Source organism: Schistocerca nitens, chromosome 4 (assembly GCF_023898315.1).
Source record: "Schistocerca nitens isolate TAMUIC-IGC-003100 chromosome 4, iqSchNite1.1, whole genome shotgun sequence".
NCBI classification, from domain to species: domain Eukaryota; kingdom Metazoa; phylum Arthropoda; class Insecta; order Orthoptera; family Acrididae; genus Schistocerca; species Schistocerca nitens.
Genome location: NC_064617.1, coordinates 872008642 through 872023843, shown reverse-complemented (window position 1 = coordinate 872023843; position 15202 = coordinate 872008642). Strand labels below are relative to the sequence as shown.

The 15202-nt window shown below is 49.9% G+C and overlaps 1 protein-coding gene across 1 annotated transcript in view; it reads right to left on the bottom strand.

The window, feature by feature from the left end:
- Positions 1-15202, bottom strand: part of LOC126253357 (uncharacterized) — a 136891-nt gene that overhangs the window by 28273 nt on the left and 93416 nt on the right. The window contains exon 5 of the mRNA XM_049954630.1: positions 13847-14199. Coding sequence (XP_049810587.1) covers positions 13847-14199 — 353 coding nt within the window. The remainder of the gene's footprint in view (positions 1-13846; positions 14200-15202) is intronic.

Below are 15202 nucleotides of genomic sequence, written 5' to 3'. Positions count from 1 at the left end.
CGCTTCGACGCCCGCCGAGCGAGCCCAGCCTCCACCGACGGAGACGACAGAGACGCCAGCTGCGCCCAGTGAAGCTGCAGAACTGCGTGTAATGCTGCGAGAATTCGAGCATCTCATACTGCAGCTTCCGCAGATGATAGTATCTGCCCTGACTGCGGCCAACCAGGCCACCGCCACACGTGCAGCCCCTGCCCCACATCATGGCTAATACGCCAGTACAGGGGCTCACCGCCTGCATTTGGAATGTGAACAACATTCGTGACCAAGCCGGCGAGTTTCGGCAGTTTCTGCGTGACGAGGCCGTGGGCGTCTGCCTCGTCACCGAAACCTGGCTGAAACCAGGAGTGCAGGTGTGGGCGCCGAACTTCCGGTGCTATCGCACCGACCGAGAGACGGCGGGCGGCGCAACGGCGGTGTATGTGAAGACATCGCTACCCCACCATCCGTTCCAGCTGCCTGAACTGACCACAGTCGAGGCCACTAGTGTTGTGGTCAACACTTCAGCGGGTCAGGTGAAGTTTGTCGCGCGTATCGACAACCAGGACGGCTGCTGCAACAGCGAGACTTCCACTCGCTGTTGTCGATGCGCGGCAACTTGTTCAAAGGCGGCGACTTCAACGCCAAACACCCGGAATGGAACTCCCGGGTGACGACCAGCAGCGGGAGGAAGCTACTGCGAGCGGCCCAGCAACACCACACGATATCCCAAACGCGGCCGCGCCGACGTCTTGGACGTCGCTATTATCAACGGTGCCACACACGACGCCATCGCGACCACACGCGTGGCGTTATCGTCCGATCACCTCCCTGTGATCTTCGATCTCGCCACTGACGGAGTCGTAGCACCGGACGGCCGCAAGCAGTACTGCGACGTCGACTGGGACCACTTCCGGGCCGGCCGGTGTGGCCGAGCGGTTCTAGGCGCTTCAGTCTGGAACCGCGCGATCGCTACGGTCGCAGATTCGAATCCTGCCTGGGGCATGGATGTGTGTGATGTCCTTAGGTTAGTTATCAGATCTAGGGGGACTGATGACCTAAGATGTTAAGTCCTATAGTGCTCAGATCCATTTGAACCTTTTTGAACCACTTCCGGGACCACCTAGAAAAGACAGTCGCTGCCATGCCTGATCCAGAGGCCGAGGGGGCCGATGCGGCCCTTGCCACATTCACGCGTCTGACGCACGAAGAGGCATCAGCAGCCACGCCGCGTGAACGAAGACGTCCACGGGAACACTCGAAGCAGCACCCACCAGACATCCTCCAGGCCATCCGGGAGAAGAACCGTCTGTTCCGAGAGTGGCAGATCACGCGACAGCCGACAACGAAGGCCACCATCAACCGCATGCGTCGCGAAATTAAGCACGCGATTACAAACCACCGCAACCGCGACTGGGCCGGCAGAATTGCCATTCTCAGGATAGAGGACGGATCAGCCTGAAGGGTGACCAAAAGTTTCCTGTAACAACGCCAGCGCCTCCCCCGCCGCTCCAGGTCGGAGGTGACGTCATCACCGAACCCGACGCGAAAGCCGGCGCGTTAGCCGACGCATTCGCCGCCAATTTCACGCCGGTGGAGGACGTCGTGGACGAAGAACACGTCCGTTTGGTAGAACAGCGCCTTCCTGCGTACCTGGCGCACAGAGAGGTGGACGACGTCATCGCGGAAATGACGGAGGATGAGGTCGCGCAACAGCTCGCTCGCCTGCAGACAAGGAAGGCAGGAGGGTGCGACATCAGCAGCGAGCTGCTGAAGATGCTGCCGCCGAGAGCCGTGCGGCAACTTACGAAGTTCTTCAACTCTGTGCTCGGGACCTGCAGCTTCCCATCTGCGTGGAAACATGCGGAAGTTGTAGCGGTCCCCAAGGCCGGAAAAGACCTGCGGCTGCCGCAAAACCACTGGCCCATCAGCCTGTTGCCCGCAGTCTCGAAGGTTTTCGAGAGGCTGTATGTTAAGAGGCTGTGGCGACACGTCGGGGAGGAAGGCCTGCTCCCTGACGAAAAGTTCGGCTTCAGGAGGGGCCACTCCACACAACAGCAGCTACTTCGACTGGTAGAGCAGGCGATGGTGGCGCTGGAACGTCGCGAGTATTTTGGGGCGGTACTTCTGGACGTTTCCAGAGCCTTCGACAGCGTATGGCACGACGGCCTTGTGTATAAACTACTTATAGAAGGACTACCGGTGCCGCACGCCCGCCTGCTCAAATCCTACTTGACTGGACGCACTTTCCACGTGCGCGCCGACGACGGGACGTTGACAGCGCGTTCCATAGCAGCTGGAGTAGCGCAAGGGTCCGTCATCGGCCCCTCGCTCTACTCACTGTACACCGCCGACGTTCCGAAGAGGCAGGGCGTGCACGTTGCGCTCTACGCGGACGATACGGCGCTCTACGGCAGAAGCATCAACGCCGAGCTGATGCCGGGCTTGCGACGACCTCGGAGCTTGGGCCACCAAATGGCGGCTCAAGTTCAACGCAGCCAAAAGTCAGGCGGTGATCTTCACTAAAAAGAAGATTCCTGCCGACCTGCAGCCACTCAGCATCACGGGAGGCCCCATCCCGTGGTCAAACACCGGACGCTACCTAGGCGTCACTCTGGACCGGCGCCTGGCGTGGAAGGCGCACATCGGGGAAGTAAGGGGTAAAGCGCGTGGCAGATTGCGCTTGTTGTACCCCTTACTCAACCCAGTGACGACCCTGCCCCCACACTGCGGCATTACTCTGTACCTGACACTCATCAGGCCAGTGTTAGAGCACGCTGCTGTGGTGTGGGACAACTCGGCCTACTCGTCAATCGCAAAGCTGCAGACGGTCCAGAACAAGGCGCTTAGGCTAGCGCTTCACCTGCCACAAGATTTCAGCACCGGAGAACACCACAGAATAGCGCTTCCACAGAGTCCCGCTGCTTACACACCGATTCCGGCAAGCGGCGCATCGTTTTTATGCTGACGTCGGAGAACGACCTCGTCCGCAACTTGGGCAACCAAGTGCACTGGCGCCGACCACAAGGTGGCCAGACCTGTTGCTGGTGTAAAGGAACGCCGCAACATTAGCAAGAAGACCCACTAGCAGCAACGGAACCGTGAGGAAGATTCAGACGAGAAGACAACACTCAACACCCCAAGGAAGAAGTAGGAAAAGCGTGATCTGCTCATCCTAAAACTCACCGGAGCATGAAGCTCCGTGAATTAGCGTAGCGTAGCCAGACTTCACTTCGCTCACCCAGCTACCGTACGGTCCGCTTCAGTCAAAAGCCGGAGTACGCGCTGCCTCGGATGACGTCACAGCGAGACTGCGACTAAACTCATGTTTTCGGTACAAATAGGAAGTGAACTCGCGAGGACTGTACACCGTCCTGGATCGCTTAAATTTCGCGGAAGTAACTGTTAGTGTGCCGCCCGTAATGATACCAGAACCGCGAGCAAATGCAATTTTCACTCGTCTGCACTTCACAATGGCTGATCAAGAGGCGAGTGACACGAGTCCGTTTACGAGGTCTTCAATGCTCACTGTTCCTACCTCAGAAGAGGGCGTGGGAGACTGAAGAAACTGTTATTGATAGACATACTAGAATTAATCAAATACTAGACTCTAGTGTTAAGAATGGGAAAATTAGGCAGGTAGCAGTCCTGGCAATCAAAAATGAACTCGCCGCCTGGGCCATCGCTACTGCGAAGACCCCTACCGGGTCAAGACATTAAAAAGGTGCAGGAGATTTTTACAACCACCGTAAACCCCGCGAAAGACAAAACTAAAATAAATAAAGTAAAGGTGACAAAAATGTAGTTATAGAGGATGTCGCCATGGAGGATGATCGGAATAAAATCTTAAATCACTCAAAATTAAACAGAGCAATAAAATGTGAACTGCCCAAGAAGCGGAACCCTTTGGTAATTCTTTGTGATGTACCTGTCACACTAAAAGAAAATGGCACTTACGAGACAATCAGTCAACAAAATTTTGAGGACATGAACCTGGGAACATTTAAAAACGAGTTTAAGCTGCGTTTTAAAAGTGGATCCCAGGAACGGGATGTCGTATATCACTTTTTAGAGGTCTCTGGGAAAATGTGGCGCAGGCTAACCACTATGGGCAAGATATACATGGGCTTTCATGCCATCAGTGTGAGGGCCAGACTTTTGGACTTAGTAGTTCTCCGATGCCACAATTGTGGCGACTTAGACCATATTCACAAGCACTGCGAACGGAAACCGGATTCCTCCAGATGTGGAGCTGCAGACCATGTAAGGAAAAACTACGGCAGAACTGGGATATGCATCCTCTGCATGCGAAGAGGGAAGAAAACCTGTAACACAACCAGAAGAAACTGCCCTACCTACAGGATGCTAGAGCAGAGGCTCATTGCCAGAACTGATTATGGCCGAGGCTACACCCAAACACAGGAAGCCTAAAAATGGCTCTGAGCACTATGGGACTTAACTTCTGAGGTCATCACTCCCCTAGAACTTAGAACTACTTAAACCTAACTAAGGACATCACACACATCCATACCCCTAGAACTTAGAACTACTTAAACCTAACTAAGGACATCACACACATCCGTACCCGGGGCAGGATTCGAACCTGCGACGATAGCGGTCGCTCGGTTCCAGACTATAGCGCCTAGAACCGCTTGGCCACTCTGGCCGGCTGAAGCCTAAACGAAAGTCCCCGCGCAAAGGGCTGAGGGATGCATTGGTAGCCAGCAGATTTAGGGAATTTATGCAAAAGCTTACCTGAACACAAATTCAAAGAGTGGTAATGAAGGATGTATGTATTCAAACAGACCCTTGTGGTCAGAAAGATGCGCCCTCTCCTTCAAGCTGGGACTAAGGTCGCCTGAAGATCATGAACGACCAAAAGGGCATCCTGTGGTAGGGAGTCTTCCAATGACAAGGCTCAATGGTATAGTCACTAAAGAGCAAGTGCAGGTTAACGTTGTGAGTAGTACAAATTTACCAATAGACCCATGTTTCCAGAGAGGTTTGGGTGTGGACCCTTTTAAGGTATACCCAATCCTAGAACGCGCTGTGCAATTAGCGCGCCTGGAGGAGCTGACTGTCCTCACTACAAATGGTTCAAATGGCTCTGAGCACTATGGGACTTAACATCTATGGTCATCAGTCCCCTAGAACTTAGAACTACTTAAACCTAACTAACCTAAGGACATCACACAACACCCAGCCATCACGAGGCAGAGAAAATCCCTGACCCCGCCGGGAATCGAACCCGGGAACCCGGGCGTGGGAAGCGAGAACGCTACCGCACGACCACGAGATGCGGGCTGTCCTCACTACAGCTATAAGGCATGTGGTGCGTATCGGCTATGAGTATGGCAGGGACGTCACCTTCTCGGTGATGGACACTGTGGATAGGATACAGCTCAAGACGATGAATCTCCCCACTGACTGTGGGGCCCTGTGAGACTTAGTCCAAAAAGTATTCGAAAGAAGAAATGAAAAATTTTATTTGGACGAGTTATACAACCAATCTGTTATTACAAATGGGAGGATAGTGCATGATTGGAGGAAGAACTGGCCGGAATCTCACATACGAACATACTCTCCATGAGTACCTTAAACATAGGATAAATAAGTGCGCACAACAGTAAACTCTCGTTCCGCAGCTGCTCACGCTAACCTCGGGACCACGGCGCTCCTGAGCTCATACTATCCTTGATGTTGCCTATCTTGTGCATGGACTATTCAGTTTGTATATTTTGCTTAATTTTTTCATAGCTCCTCACAACTTCTTCCTGTTTTCTCGATTGATCTGTGTTCAGTTGTTCAAGGCCTATCCACTGTGCCAACTTATAACTAAATCTGAGGGGGGTGCGATGGGAGGTTCCCTTGTTAGAACTACTTAACCTAACTAACCTAAGGACATCACACACAGCCATGCCCGAGGCAGGACTCGAACCTACGACTGTAGCGGTCGCGTGGTTCCAGACTGAAGCGCCTAGAACCGCTCGGCCACATCGACGCACCAGATATGACAGTAGGAATAAGAATTAGGTTAGATGTAGGATAGAATAATCCACTAGGATAGAACTGCAGCGATCCCACATATTGGGCCATCCCGGTGCCAGGGCCATGCCCACTGGGATTAGCTCGAGGGGGGGGGGGGGGCACCTGTAACGCTGCAGACAGTATAGATTAGTTTTAGATGTGAAGTAGCATATGAATAAAAATAGCAATAGTGAACTAATCTCAAGTAACACAGTAATAAAAGAAACATGTAGTAGAAGATACTAAAACTCAGTAATGCCCATAGTGGAAATAGTAGTAGCACTAACACACCTGTAGTAATAACAGGAAAAGCTGCAGTATCTGTAATACAAATATAAATTTAGGACCCAGTAAAATATTTAGGTAAGATCTTGTTGTGGTCTTCAGTTCAGAGACTGGTTTGATGCAGCTCTCCATGCTACTTTATCCTGTGCAAGCTTCTTCATCTCCAAGTAACTACTGCAACCTACATCCTTCTGAATCTGCTTAGTGTATTCATCTCTTGGTCTCCCTCTGCGATTTTTACCCTCCACGCTGCCCTCCAGTACTAAATGGGTGATCCCTTGATGCCTCACAACATGTCCTACCAAACGATCCCTTCTTCTAGTCAAGTAGTGCCACAAAATCCTCTTCTTCCCTATTCTGTTCAGTACCTCTTCATTAGTTATGTGATCTACCCATCTAATATTCAGCATTCTTCTGTAGCGCCACATTCCCAAAGCTTCTATTCTCTCCTTGTCTAAACTACTTATCGTCCATGTTTCACATCCATACATGGGTACACTCGATACAAATGCTTTTAGAAAAGACTTGCTGACACTTACGTCTATACTCGATGCTAATAAATTTCTCTTCTTCAGAAACGCTTCCTTGCCATTGCCAGTCTACATTTTATATCCGCTCTACTTCGACCATCATCACCTAAATAGCAAAACTCATTTAGTACTGTAAGTGTCTCATTTTCTGTTGTAATTCCCTCAGCATCACCTGATTTAATTTGACTACATTCCATTATCCTCGTTTTGCTTTTGTTGATATTCATCTTATATCCTCCTTTCAAGACACTGTCCATTCCGTTAAACTGCTCTTCCCAGTCCTTTCCTGTCTCTGACAGAATTACAATGTCTTCGAGAAACCTCAAAGTTTTTATTTCTTATCCATGACTTTAATTCCTACTCCAAATTTTTCTTTTGCTTCCTTTCCTGCTTGCTCAATATACAGATTGAATAACACTGGAAATAGGCTACAACCCTGTCTCACTCCCTTCCCAACCACTGTGCAGTTTCATGCCCCTCGAATCTTATAACTGTCATCTGGTTTCTGTACAAATTGTAAATAGCCTTTCGCTCCCTGTATTTTACCCCAGCCACCTTCAGAATTTGAAAGAGAGTATTCCAGTCAACGTTGTCAAAAGCTTTCTCTAAGTCTACAAATGCTAGAAACGTAGGTTTGCCTTTTCTTAATTTGTCTTCTAAGATAAGTCGTAGGGTCAGTACTGCCTCGCGTGTTCCAACATTTCTACGGAATCCAAACTGATCTTCCAGAAGGTCGGCTTCTACCAGTTTTTCCATTCTTCTGTAAACGATTCGCGTTAGTATTTTGCAGCCGTGACGTATTAAACTGTTATTCGGGAATTTTCACACCTGTCAACACCTGCTTTCTTTGGAATTGGAATTATTATATTCTTCTTGAAGTCTGAAGGTATATCGCCTGTGTCATACATATTGCTCACCAGACGGTAGAGTTTTGTAAGGGGTGGCTCTCCGAAGGCTATCAGTAGTTCTCATGGAATGTTATCTACTCCCGGGGCCTTGTTTCGCCTCAGGTCTGTCAGTGCTCTGTCAAACTCGTCACGCAGTATCATATCTATTTCATCTTCATCTACGTCCTCTTCCATTTGCAGAATATTGGCCTCCCGTACATCGCCCTTGTATAGACCGTCTATATACTCCTTCCACCTATCTGCTTTCCTCTCTTTGCCTAGAACTGCCTTTCGATCTGAGCTCTTGATATTCATATAAGTGGTTCTGCTTTCTCCAAAGCTCTCTTTAATTTACCCGTAAGCAGTATCTAATTTACCCGTAGTGATATATGCTTCTAAATCCTTACATTTATCCTCTAGCCATACATGCTTAGTCATTGTGCACTTCCTGTCGCTCTCGGATTTTAGGCGTTTGGTTCCCTTTCGCCTGCTTCATTTGCTGCATTTTTATATTTTCTCCTTTCTTCAATTAAATTCCATCTCTCTTCTGTTACCCAAGGATTTCTACTAGCCCTCGTCTTTTTACCTACTTGATCCTCTGCTGCCTTCACTATTTCATCTCTCAAAACTACCCATTCTACTTCTACTGTATTTCTTTCCCCTGTTCTTGTCAATCGTTCCCTAATGGTCTCTCTGAAACACTCTACAAACTCTGGATCTTTCAGTTTACCCTGGTCCCATCTCCTTAAATTCCTACCTTTTTGCAGTTTCCTCAGTTGTAGTCTACAGTTCGTAACCAATAAATAGTGGTCAGAGTCCATATCTGCCCCTGGAAATGTCTTGCAATTTAAAACCTGGTTCCCAAATCTCTGTCTTACCATAATATAATCTATCTGAAACCTTCCAGTGTCTCCAGGCCTCTTCCAGGTATACAACCTTCTTTCATGATTCTTAAAGCAAGTGTTAGCTATGAAACTTCCTGACAGATTAAAACTGTGTGCCGGACCGAGACTCGAACTCGAGACCTTTGCCTTTCGCGGGCAAGTGGTCAACCATCCTTTGCCAGCGAAAGGCAAAGGTCCCAGTTTTAATCTGTCAGGAAGTTTCGTACAAGTGCACACTCCGCTGCAGAGTGAAAATCTCATTCTGGAAGTGTTAGGTATGATTAAGCTATGCTCTGTGCAAAATTCTACCAGGCGGCTTCCTCTTTCATTCCTTACCCTCATTCCATATCCACATACTACTTTTCCTTCTATCTAATTATTAGTATTATCCTCAGGAATTTTACTACGTTGTGCGTGTGGAAGTTGATCAAATACATCTGTCAATTAAAACTCAAAATCTTCATTTATAATCATAGTTCCTGATCCCGCTGATTGAGCCGTGGTAAAATTTGCTGTTTTGAAGAGCGCGCCGCAGCGCGTAGTGTGAAGCAGTCGCCCGCCGTTTTCTGGTGGTTGCGCCGCTGTGGCAATCGCAGCTTTGGTGTCTCCCACTGGTGGGAAGGGGAAAGGTAGCCTGCTCACGTGCATTTAAGGAGCGCTATGAGCTCGCTAGAGGGCGAGTCTGGGCAGTTGGTCAGTCGGAGTGAGGCTGGGTCAGTCTCGCGTCACCAGTTGCTGGTCTGTCTCTCGTTTGCATTTGTGCGGCAGTTAGTGTCTGTCTGTCGTCGGTGTGCTAGTATGTCTGTCGTTTGGATCAAACTTTAAGGCCGGCAAATGAGAGTCTTGCCACTCCGCCAGTAACAGAACTCAGCTAGTGGTCGCCCGATCGGGGCTGAGTTCCTGCATCTGAGTCTGCGCGTTAGGCTGCCAGTCTGCTCGAGTTGCTCGGGCAACGGTCATTGGCGGTTGGATCGATTGGTTGGTCGGTCGCACACTGAGAGACAAGATGACTTGTCCGTCTTGAGCGTCGGCGCATGTGAGGTCCCCAGTGGGCCGCGCCGTATAGAAAAGGGTAGTGGCTTTGCGGTCGACACAAGACCAACAGCAGTCAAACCACGACATCGGGCTGGCCGGTGCGAGCTGCGACGCCGTGATACGGGAGATCGGCGCGCCTTCCTTCGTCCGTTGAAGCGGCTGGCAGCGGACGGTTTGGTGGAGGGTTGGGGGCGCTGCGGCAGGTCTTCGCCAGAAATCGCATTTTATTAGAAGTTAAGTGACTGGAGATATGTTGTTTCATTTACTTGTTAAATTCTACTTGTTTCCTTGACGAGGTCACCAGCCGCTTTGTTTTGGGGTCGTCCCACCATTCTTCTCCGTTTGTCCACCCGCGGGAAGGTGGTTATTTATGAATTGAGTGGTCCGTTTTTCCCTTGGGGAGTAGGGGCAGGTTAGAGCAATCTGCGGTTCGGGTTGTTCAGTAATCCCCCTGTCAATCTGCCATACGTTAATAGCTGCCTCTGTCATGTTTGTCGGATTCGGTGTTACCGAATTTATTGCTTAAGGTTGTAAGGTGGCATCATTTTGAGCGACATTACAACTACCAAAAAATGGTTCAAATGGTTCTGAGCACTATGGGACTTAACATCTGTGGTCATCAGTCCCCTAGAACTTAGAACTACTTAAACCTAACTAACCTAAGGACATCACACATATCCATGCCCGAGGCAGGATTCGAACCTGCGACCGTAGCAGTCGCGCGGTTCCGGACTGCGCGCCTAGAACCGCTAGACCACCGCGGCCGGCTACAACTACCACTCCGGAAGTATAAACATCGAGACATGAAACCATTAACGATACTGACATCGGCTAGGGATCTTAATTTGTAGCAGAATATCTGCACGTTGGGCGATAGTGAAGCGGACAGAGACGGGAGGCTGGCAAGAGATCGGGAAAGACACAAGCGTGGCAGGCAGGCCTGAGAGCTGAAGACAACAGCGCCCGTAAGCTACTCTGGAAACCCCAGGCGGGTGGACCGCGGCTTGGCGGGAGCCACGTGGCCGAGGACAAGGAGAAGACGCAGGGGCTCGCTCACAAAACGCGTGGCGGCGTGTGGGTGGTTTTCCCAACGGCCGGAGCGGAAGCTTCTGGAACAGTCTGGAAGCTTCGAGAAGCTTCGGTCGGTTGCAAAAATGAGATTGGTCGGCGCTCGGAAACGAACGCCTTCCAGCAACATGATTGGCCATACACATTAAAAGGGGGAAGAAAAAAGAACAGGAGCTACGAAAAAGAGTAGCGACTGAGAAACATTTGTTCCTGGAGCGTCGAGGAGAGAGGTTGGTCCTGGCGAGGTGTGCGACCTCGTTACTGGGACAGAGTACTTGTAGCGAGAGCCTGAGGATCGTCTGGTGTTCCACGGCAGCCGTGGAGGTGCTCACGGAAGCTTTTGGTGAGGCAGAATTTATTGTATCTCGCTGAGCCGAGAACGTTTGCAGCGATAAGCGTCAGATCACTGTAGTGTGTAATCTTGAATAGAGTGAATTGCAGAAGAGTAAAGAATTTGACACTACTGAGTGTATCATTTCATAGCTAGTAGTTTCCTTTGTCATTTTATTATTTCCTTATTTGTGTATTTCATGTTTGCAACCACCTGATGGAGGCAGTGTTTGCAGGTCAGCACATCTGAACATTCTAGCGTATACTGAGGATATGGTTAGAAACTAATCAGATTTGCATACGACTAGTTAACGTCACATATAGAGCAAAGGATAAGCTTACCCTTCTGGAGAGCGTGTAAGTGTCAGGGCGACAAATTAGCGTTATAAAATCCGTTGTGCAAAATTTTTCACTTATACGTTCGGCTCTCAGGCTTAACCATCAGCAGAAAAGAGCAAAACAGAAGCGGTAGCTTACAAGGTGTAAAGGCCTAATTCCTGAAATCTGTTTTTTATCTTGCCTACCATCTTGAGAGGCGGTATATGTGTAATGTAGAGCATGTTTGTACATTTTATGTAAGACTGCACTTCATGGGTTTTTATTTAAATGGTCATTTTAGTATATAAAGTTGCCATCCTTCCACCGTAAGCGTTTTCTTCTAAAAACAAGTTGCACTTACGGTGCCAAGAATTTTTTTTTAATGTGAGTGTTTTTTACCATTTCCATCCCTCCTACGGGGTGCATAGTTTCTGTGTTTGTGAGAGTTGTTAAAATTTTTACTTTAAAGTAATTTGGTGTGTTGCAGATTTGCACCAGTGTAGTCTTTCAGAGGTTGTTGTGAGCGGTCGTGACTACTGCCGTGTGAAAAGGGAGCGGCAAGGTTCTCAGCCGAAAGCTCAAAAAAAAAAAAAAAAAAAAAAAAGAAAAAAAGCTATTTCTGCCTCTGAATAAATTGTAACTTGATATTTAGAGGGGGCTTTCTGATTATAATTTTTAATTTTTTTAAAGGAAAAGGGTTTTTAGGGATAACATTTCCATTTGTTGAATGAAATTTGTTTCATCAGTTACCCACTGGCAACTACTACCAAGCTCACATAGTGTGATTAAATGTGTTAATGTTCTTGATGTATCGCTGGTAAATAAAGTAAATTCTTTAAGAAAAGATTTTGAAAGTAAATCCACGGTTCGCTGATGAAATAGAGAATAGAAATACACTCCTGGAAATGGAAAAAAGAACACATTGACACCGGTGTGTCAGACCCACCATACTTGCTCCGGACACTGCGAGAGGGCTGTACAAGCAATGATCACACGCACGGCACAGCGGACACACCAGGAACCGCGGTGTTGGCCGTCGAATGGCGCTAGCTGCGCAGCATTTGTGCACCGCCGCCGTCAGTGTCAGCCAGTTTGCCGTGGCATACGGAGCTCCATCGCAGTCTTTAACACTGGTAGCATGGCGCGACAGCGTGGACGAGAACCGTATGTGCAGTTGACGGACTTTGAGCGAGGGCGTATAGTGGGCATGCGGGAGGCCGGGTGGACGTACCGCCGAATTGCTCAACACGTGGGGCGTGAGGTCTCCACGGTACATCGATGTTGTCGCCAGTGGTCGGCGGAAGGTGCACGTGCCCGTCGACCTGGGACCGGACCGCAGCGACGCACGGATGCACGCCAAGACCGTAGGATCCTACGCAGTGCCGTAGGGGACCGCACCGCCACTTCCCAGCAAATTAGGGACACTGTTGCTCCTGGGGTATCGGCGAGGACCATTCGCAACCGTCTCCATGAAGCTGGGCTACGGTCCCGCACACCGTTAGGCCGTCTTCCGCTCACGCCCCAACATCGTGCAGCCCGCCTCCAGTGGTGTCGCGACAGGCGTGAATGGAGGGACGAATGGAGACGTGTCGTCTTCAGCGATGAGAGTCGCTTCTGCCTTGGTGCCAATGATGGTCGTATGCGTGTTTGGCGCCGTGCAGGTGAGCGCCACAATCAGGACTGCATACGACCGAGGCACACAGGGCCAACACCCGGCATCATGGTGTGGGGAGCGATCTCCTACACTGGCCGTACATCACTGGTGATCGTCGAGGGGACACTGAATAGTGCACGGTACATCCAAACCGTCATCGAACCCATCGTTCTACCATTCCTAGACCGGCAAGGGAACTTGCTGTTCCAACAGGACAATGCACGTCCGCATGTATCCCGTGCCACCCAACGTGCTCTAGAAGGTGTAAGTCAACTACCCTGGCCAGCAAGATCTCCGGATCTGTCCCCCATTGAGCATGTTTGGGACTGGATGAAGCGTCGTCTCACGCGGTCTGCACGTCCAGCACGAACGCTGGTCCAACTGAGGCGCCAGGTGGAAATGGCATGGCAAGCCGTTCCACAGGACTACATCCAGCATCTCTACGATCGTCTCCATGGGAGAATAGCGGCCTGCATTGCTGCGAAAGGTGGATATACACTGTACTAGTGCCGACATTGTGCATGCTCTGTTGCCTGTGTCTATGTGCCTGTGGTTCTGTCAGTGTGATCATGTGATGTATCTGACCCCAGGAATGTGTCAATAAAGTTTCCCCTTCCTGGGACAATGAATTCACGGTGTTCTTATTTCAATTTCCAGGAGTGTATTTCTGTCAGTGGGCTGGATAAGAATGTGGACTTGCAGAGTGGAAACTACGATAAGTATGTCCTCCACCGCTTTCTGGCTGTGGCTGATTGCAGAAATAGTTTTCAGCCTGTCCCACATATAGTGTCAGAGCGACTTTCGAGCAGCACGCATTGCTGACCACAGGCCACAACACAGAGGTGGGCTCACCTGAGCGCGCTCTGGGTGCGCCGTCGGCGCGCGGCCCTGCGGCGCCTCCTGAGCAGCAGCAGCGCGGCGGCGACGGCCAGGGCGAGCAGCAGCAGCCCCAGCAGCACGCAGCCCACCACGGCGGCCACGTCCAGCCGCTGAACGCACGTGTCGTGTCCGGCGGCGGCGGTCCACGGGCGGCCGCGCAGGCCCTCGGGCTGTGCGCAGGTGGGCAGCGGCCCCACCGACAGCTCCCTGCGGATCACCGACACGCGCCGCATCTCCACCCAGGCGCGCAGCTCCCCCACCTCGCAGCACGACACGGGGTTCCCCACCAGCGGCAGCCGCCGCAGCCCGCTCAGCGTCTCCAGGGCCTGGCCGCCAACCACACGTCAGGCTCGGGGCACGAGCAGGGCTAAACTGTACCTTGAGGACAGTTGGTATTTGATTCGATTTAACGAAATTTGCCACGCGAGAGTAGGACTCGCGTTTGGAGATTTCTGTAGAAACTGCCATGGTGACAGTTATTGAACTTGTTGTTGTTGTGGTCCTCAGTCCTGAGACTGGTTTGATGCAGCTCTCCATGCTACTCTATCCTGTGCAAGCTTCTTCATCTCCCAGTACCTACTGCTCCCTACATCCTTCTGAATCTGCTTAGTGTACTCATCTCTTGGTCTCCCTCTACGATTTTTACCCTCCACGCTGCCCTCCAATACTAAATTGGCGATTCCTTGATGCCTCAGAACATGTCCCACCAACCGATCCCTTCTTCTACTCAAGTTGTGCCACAAGCTCCTCTTCTCCCCAATTCTATTCCATACATCCTCATTAGTTATGTGATCTACCCATCTAATCTTCAGCATTCTTCTGTAGCACCACATTTCGAAAGCTTCTATTCTCTTATTGTCTAAACTATTTATCGTATACGTTTCACTTCCATACATGGCTACACTCCATACAAATACTTTCAGAAACAACTTCCTGACACTTAAATCAATACTCGATGTTAACAAACTTCTCTTCTTCAGAAACGCTTTCATTGCCATTGCCAGTCTACATTTTATATCCTCTCTACTTCGACTGTCATCAGTTATTTTGGTCCCCAAATAGCAAAACTCCTTTACTACTTTAAGTGTCTCATTTCCTAATCTAATTACCTCAGCATCACCCGACTTAATTCGACTACATTCCATTATCCTCGTTTTGCTTTTGGTGATGTTCATCTTATACCCTCCTTTCAAGACACTGTCCATTTCGTTCAACTGCTCTTCCTAGTCCTTTGCTGTTTCTGACAAAACTACAATGTCATCGGGGAACCTCAAAGTTTTTATTTCTTCTCCATGGATTTTAATAACTACTCCGAATTTTTTCTTTTGT